Source organism: Centroberyx affinis, unplaced genomic scaffold (assembly GCF_046629955.1).
Source record: "Centroberyx affinis isolate AG114_WGS23_722 - 3 ecotype Tasmania unplaced genomic scaffold, CSIRO-AGI_Caff_v1 ptg000824l_1, whole genome shotgun sequence".
NCBI classification, from domain to species: domain Eukaryota; kingdom Metazoa; phylum Chordata; class Actinopteri; order Beryciformes; family Berycidae; genus Centroberyx; species Centroberyx affinis.
This window is the reverse complement of record NW_027279424.1, coordinates 94,743-102,069: the sequence shown is the minus strand read 5'-3', so window position 1 is coordinate 102,069 and position 7,327 is coordinate 94,743. Positions and strand designations below refer to the sequence as shown.

Sequence of the window (7,327 nt, the reverse complement as noted above, 5' to 3'; positions counted from 1 at the left end):
TACATACATTCAGGAAAAAAAATGGCAAATAGTGACATGATCTGCAATGTCACCAAGCACTCTCATGGCTGTCCTTTTAGTATTCATTTGCTGCACCACATCTACTGTTTTTTTCTGCATTGATGATATGAATCTCTCAGTGCTAAGGACAAGGATTTCCTCTTGTTGGAGCGCTGCTTGGTGCAGTGATATGAGCAAAGTTATTTCTGGTTGGCCATGTTCCCTATGTGTTAGAAGCATCTTGGTTGTTGGTGTGTCAAAGTTGATTTAGTCCATACTGATGTGCAGGTTTGGGTCCAGGGACGTGTGCCAAGGCTGTGGTCACCTGCTGATGAGAGACACTAGCAGGGGGAGCAGTGCTGCTGTAAGTGGACTGGAGAGGCCTGTTGCTGACCCACACTCCATGGCATTTTCCTGCAGAAGACACATTCATTTGATATTATATATGTGATATTACACATTAGGAGGCTGAGCAAACTCTTTTTGTGTCTGGCTATGGAAGACGGTAGTGAATGCTCAAACAAATATAAACTGTAGCCTACTTTTGTGATGACAACATACTTCAAAGCTGGCATTCCCCTTTAAATTCAAATTCATTGGCATTTATTATCAAAGCATATGTAACTACCCGATCTGAGTCACTACCCAAACTGAGTCGCGCATGCGCCGGTTGGGTTTGGGCAAGGAGCCCGTATGGTTGAGGTTAGGGTAAGATGATGGCCAAGGCTGTCGTTTTAAAGTGGCACGAGAAAAAGTGGCATGAGAGATCGGGTAGTGACTCAGATTGGGTCACAACAGCATACATATGTTGCCTCTCTTTCATGCACACATACATGTTTGTACATGCAGACAGACATGCAAGCATGCATGCAGATAAGCGCACATTCTCACACCTCAGGGTGGAAAGGATGACATGATTCTGGCTTCTTCCTGTCCTTCTGAAACTTCAGTCTGTCACATTTCAGTGATTCGTTGTGTTCAAAGGGGTCAAGGGTAAAAATACAGAATATGCTGCTAATTTCAGTTCTTTAATAACATACACGACGACTCATTTAGCATGATGTGAAACGGACAACTGAAGTGAGCACACCCACCCACAAATTAATTCTTCTCACAATGAGCGACTCACAAGTATGTTCACACTTATTCTAAATGTGTGAAATTTAAAACCATATGCAGAAAAGATAAGCAAAATCACCTTAACACTTCCTTCATTCCTGCATGCATTTCAGAATAGGTTTACACTTTAAACTTAAAGCACCTACATGCAGTATATTTACCTCAATATATCATTCTCAACTTAGTTTTAATAGAATTGTACAGTAATAGAATCGCACCCGGACACAAACAGAATAAACACATAGAAAGCAGCACAAAGAATAAACCAATTTTCACGCCGATGATCTTGTTTTTCTACAGTCATTCTACAGTCATACAGTCTGTCATACAGTCTTTGCCACGAAATGTGCAGGACTGACTTGCAGACTTGTGCAGGACTGAACAAATCCAGATGCTGTCCAGTCCCACAGCGCCTAGCTAGGTGTGCAGCATCAACTGTTGATGTAGTTGAAGTTTCTGCAGTCTTGGAGTAATCGGCACAACTAGGGAGCCAAGACACGTTATGAAGAATAGATCCACTCTACTATATTATTGCTACACAAAATGTATTGTTAGCACTGGGCAAGCTTCCAGACCTGTTACACAAATACATTTTTTGTTATGCATGGATTAGCCACTGCAGTTGTAAAGACACATTGCCAGACTGTCAGACACCGGGCGAGCGAGCATCATAAGCTCATAAGCGCGAGTTGTAAAACACAACCACTAAGGCACTCGTCAAAGTCATCAATTCTACTGGTGGCAGTTTTAAGTCAAACTTCCCCAGTTCCATCTAGAAAGGATATACATGATCTCGATGGGATCCATGGTTACTGGAGGAGCAGAGCTGCAGTCACACTTGTTATCCACAACAACCATGAAGAGGTTGCTGCTGGGAATCTGCTGTATGACAAAAGATCTGCAGCCCAGGGAGAGAGAGAGAGAGAGAGAGAGAGAGAGACAGAGAGAGACAGAGAGAGACAGAGAGAGAGAGAGAGCGACACACTGGGATTATAATAATATAATAGTATAAATATCAGCACACTTAACATCTATTGTTAAGTATCCATCTATCCATCCATCTATTGGATATTGTTGCAAAGGGGGTCATTCTTTTACTGATTGATTGCAGCAGTTAATTTAAGTATAGGTCTACTGTGTGTCCCTAAGGTAGTACCTGATACAGCCCTCACAGTCAATGTTGCCTGTTGTTTCTTTGATGGTGCGCTCAGAGACAAAAGCTGGATACTCTGTATCACATGGAACCATTGTGGTTTTACCCCGAGACCTTTGGGCTGAGTGCGTGACAGAGAGAACAAGTTTAACAACCACAGACGTTAAACAAAACCACAGATAAACAGAAAGTAACTTCCAATACTTAACATTCTCTCTCTGTCTCTGTCTTTCTCTCTCTCTTTTTCACACACACACGCGCACACACACACACACACACACACACACACACACACACACACACACAGACACTATCTACAGTTACCTTTAACAGACAGATCAACATTCCACCAGCTGTACAAGTTAAACTCGAGCAGAAAACTGAAGAGAAGAACACATACATAATACTAAATCAATGTCTATATCATCCCATAGCATTTATGTATGCATTAATGTATTTATGTATTAATTCTAAATGAATATATATATATATATATATATATATATATATATATATATATATATATATACAGTACTCTGCAAAAGTCTTAGGCACCCTAGATTTTTCATATAAATTTCTTAGAAGTCTCAGATGTTTATTTGTTTTCTGCATTAGTGTGTCAGTAGACTGCTGTTTATTGTAAATATTTGATATTCAGAAACTTTTCATTTCATTAGTTTTGAAAGCATCCTCGCTTTATGGATATCTTTGACATATGCCTAAGACTTTTGCACAGTATTGTATATGTTTTATATGTTGATGTTATTCTTACATGACAAGTTCAGTCAAGAGCCACTTCACAACAGAGAATGGCTGAAAGAGAAGACAGAGAAAAGCCTCTTCTGTCAGAATCTGTGTACAATGTTGCAAAGAAAGATGTTTAAGGTTTAAACAACACAGTTCATTTTGAGGCTGTTCTATACGAGGCATTTCACTAGTGTGCAAATAAACATAATGCAAACCACAAACCCTCAGATAGGTACCTAGGTCTATGTGGTTGATTTAAACTCAGTAATGGAGGTGCAGAACTCACTGTGCCTTTGAGGGAGTTCAAATACAAATGACTGTAGGTATGGAGGCCAAAAATAGGAGTGTAATGGTGAAAAGCCAACACGCTACATGTGTGGAGTACATCTGAATAACCTTTGTGTAATCATATATATTGTTTTACCTATGTGATCAAATAATGAGCTAAAGACTATTATGAAACCAATGAATTAGATAAATCTACCTCATCTTAAGGGATGACCAAACTTATGAGTTTTAACAACCTGAGAATTTACCAACACCTGACAATCTGCTTGCACAAGGCCTTGCTTTAAAGAATCCTCTGAACCTGACCTATAGCTGACCTGTTAGTTCAAGCTGAGGCTCCCCATGCATCTCACCATATTATCAAAACTAACAAGCTTGAGTCTGTTAAAATATGACCAGACATGTGTTCCTCACAGTCTGTCTTTGTTCTCAAACTGCTAAGAAATTATCACTTTGCAAGGTTGAGTGAACTCAGGTAGTCAGGTGATGCTCTTATTTGTTACACTGTATAAATTGGCTGCTCCACCTCAGAAGAGCAGCAGTCTACTTCTAATTCTAATACTACTAATTGCATGTGCAATAAATCGACCATACTTTGGACACTCCTAACCCGAGTCTGAGTTTTGCTGATTTCCTCGACACGTGCAACAGTAGTTTGTTGGCATGGCCTGAGTTTTCACACTTAGACGTATGTCCATGAACCAGAGCATGAACCAGCTCATATTTTATCTTACATACTCACATCTGATAAAGTGCGTGCACTGTCGCTGCTCCCAGCATACTCTTTGCAGAGGGCCTGGTAGTCATACAGTGTGATCCTGCAGACATTAAGACACACAGGTTGCATTCAGCACTAGAGGAGACATATACACTACCGTTCAAAAGTTTGGGGTCACATTGAAATGTCCTTATTTTTGAAGGAAAAGCACTGTACTTTTCAATGAAGATAACTTTAAACTAGTCTTAACTTTAAAGAAATACACTCTATACATTGCTAATGTGGTAAATGACTATTCTAGCTGCAAATGTCTGGTTTTTGGTGCAATATCTACATAGGTGTATAGAGGCCCATTTCCAGCAACTATCACTCCAGTGTTCTAATGGTACAATGTGTTTGCTCATTGGCTCAGAAGGCTAATTGATGATTAGAAAACCCTTGTGCAATCATGTTCACACATCTGAAAACAGTTTAGCTCGTTACAGAAGCTACAAAACTGACCTTCCTTTGAGCAGATTGAGTTTCTGGAGCATCACATTTGTGGGGTCAATTAAACGCTCAAAATGGCCAGAAAAAGAGAACTTTCATCTGAAACTCGACAGTCTATTCTTGTTCTTAGAAATGAAGGCTATTCCATGCGAGAAATTGCTAAGAAATTGAAGATTTCCTACAACGGTGTGTACTACTCCCTTCAGAGGACAGCACAAACAGGCTCTAACCAGAGTAGAAAAAGAAGTGGGAGGCCGCGTTGCACAACTGAGCAAGAAGATAAGTACATTAGAGTCTCTAGTTTGAGAAACAGACGCCTCACAGGTCCCCAACTGGCATCTTCATTAAATAGTACCCACAAAACACCAGTGTCAACATCTACAGTGAAGAGGCGGCTGCGGGATTCTGGGCTTCAGGGCAGAGTGGCAAAGAAAAAGCCATATCTGAGACTGGCCAATAAAAGAAAAAGATTAAGATGGGCAAAAGAACACAGACATTGGACAGAGGAAGACTGGAAAAAAGTGTTGTGGACGGATTAATCCAAGTTTGAGGTGTTTGGATCACAAAGAAGAACGTTTGTGAGATGCAGAACAAATGAAAAGATGCTGGAAGAATGCCTGACGCCATCTGTTAAGCATGGTGGAGGTAATGTGATGGTCTGGGGTTGCTTTGGTGCTGGTAAGGTGGGAGATTTGTACAGGGTAAAAGGGATTCTGAATAAGGAAGGCTATCACTCCATTTTGCAACGCCATGCCATACCCAGTGGACAGCGCTTGATTGGAGCCAATTTCATCCTACAACAGGACAATGACCCTAAACACACCTCCAAATTGTGCAAGAACTATTTAGAGCAGAAGCAGGCAGCTGGTATTCTATCGGTAATGGAGTGGCCAGCGCAGTCACCAGATCTGAACCCCATTGAGCTGTTGTGGGAGCAGCTTGACCGTATGGTACGCAAGTGCCCATCCAACCAATCCAACTTGTGGGAGCTGCTTCTGGAAGCGTGGGGTGCAATTTCTCCAGATTACCTCAACAAATTAACAGCTAGAATGCCAAAGGTCTGCAATGCTGTAATTGCTGCAAATGGAGGATTCTTTGACGAAAGCAAAGTTTGATGTAAAAAAAATCTTATTTCAAATACAAATCATTATTTCTAACCTTGTCAATGTCTTGACTCTATTTTCTATTCATTTCACAACGTATGGTGGTGAATAAGTGTGACTTTTCATGGAAAACACAAAATTGTTTGGGTGACCCCAAACTTTTGAACGGTAGTGTATAACAACATGCATTTAAAGGCCATGTTTAGGACCATGTTCATTTCAGAAGGTATTTTTTGGTCTGACCTTCTGAAGGATCCCATTTGGAGAAGTTTGTTCATAACAGCACCCTCCACCGCTCCAAAGAAGAGCCCTGTCTGAGAGAGAAGTTATGTCAAAGCACACAATGGTACATACAGGACAAAATAATGGAAACACCACACAAAAATGGACAATTATAACAATTACAAAGGCAGCTACAGAGTCATTTTAAGTTGAATGGCTATTAGCAGTATGTGTCAGCTTTAAAAGATGTCTGACAATCACCATTCTTACATGTGTTTTTTTTAAAGCAACTAACAGAGTTCCAGAGAGGCCAAATAGGTGCCAAAATTGCAGGCGCATCGGTCAAAAAAATGCTAAATTGTTTAATGTGGCGAGGGGGACAGTCTTGTAGCAGCAAGGAGAAACAGTGATTGCAATCTGAAGTTCATCAACTGGAATATGTGGACCCCTGATGGAAAAATGGAAAAAAGTAATATGGCCTGTCGTCTTTCCTACATCCGGTCAGGTTTACGTTTGGAGAAAGCCAAAGGATGCGTTCAACCCACAATGCCTGATGCCAGCTGTTAAACATGGCGGTGGATCCGTAATGGCATGAGCAGCGTCATTAGTTCTGACGATTGCTCTGCATGGTTATGTAACGGCCAAGGAAAATTAGGTTGTTTTGCAGGACCAAGTGCACTCTGTGGTGCAAACACCATTCTGTCATGATTTTATCATGTTCCAAGATGTTAATGCCCCCATAAAAATTGCTAAACAAATTCAAGAGTGGTTTCATTAACACCACAATGAAGCCAAATGCCTTCCATGGCTTCCCCTATCACCTAAACACCATTGAACCTTTATGGGAAGTTCTGAAGCGTAAAGTAGGTTTTCACTACCTTCTCGAAGAATGGTTTAATATCCCACCAGACACAGTTCAGGACTTGTATGACAGCAGTCTGAGGAGAACTGAAGCTGTTCTGAAGGTAAATGGTGGCTCTACTCCTTATTATGTACTTGATATTCATATATTATTAGATGTTTCTATTGTTGTGTCGACCCCCTGTACAGAGACGTATGCACACACACACACACACACACACACACACACACACAGTACCTGAGAGTACTCCTCTGTGACAAGAATGAAGCCATTGTTGTCTATGAGGTAACAGTTGATGTCCTGTCAGAAGGGTGAACAAACACATTAGGTCGACATTGCAGCAAAACAAACCTAGAAAATGTTCAGGAGCAGGAGTTAAGTGGCTGAGAGATTGTTCTTACCGCATTATCACAGCTGATACTACATTTCCCATCCAGAGATGAACACTGAGCAGAAAACATGAATAATTCAGTCATGGGTAAGTTATAGGTAAGTAGAGTAAATCAGGACGTTCAGAGTAAATCAGGAAGTAGTCAGGTGTAGTTACCTGTCTGCAGGCAGTCCAGAACTTCCTCTGAAAGAACTCAAGCTTCATCTGGATTCCTACAGCTGAGAACATGGCCGAA

The 7,327-nt window shown here is 40.8% G+C and overlaps 1 protein-coding gene across 1 annotated transcript in view; it reads right to left on the bottom strand.

The window, feature by feature from the left end:
- Window positions 1–321: 321 nt before the first annotated feature.
- The window catches only part of cacna2d3 (calcium channel, voltage dependent, alpha2/delta subunit 3), a 33,916-nt gene continuing 26,910 nt past the window's right edge, over window positions 322–7,327 (bottom strand). The window contains exons 28-38 of the mRNA XM_071520718.1: window positions 7,249–7,310; window positions 7,103–7,147; window positions 6,939–7,001; window positions 5,861–5,931; window positions 4,050–4,125; window positions 3,045–3,085; window positions 2,597–2,652; window positions 2,276–2,393; window positions 1,905–2,017; window positions 894–976; window positions 322–414 (exon numbers count right to left, since the gene is read on the bottom strand). Coding sequence (XP_071376819.1) covers window positions 322–414; window positions 894–976; window positions 1,905–2,017; window positions 2,276–2,393; window positions 2,597–2,652; window positions 3,045–3,085; window positions 4,050–4,125; window positions 5,861–5,931; window positions 6,939–7,001; window positions 7,103–7,147; window positions 7,249–7,310 — 821 coding nt within the window. The remainder of the gene's footprint in view (window positions 415–893; window positions 977–1,904; window positions 2,018–2,275; window positions 2,394–2,596; window positions 2,653–3,044; window positions 3,086–4,049; window positions 4,126–5,860; window positions 5,932–6,938; window positions 7,002–7,102; window positions 7,148–7,248; window positions 7,311–7,327) is intronic.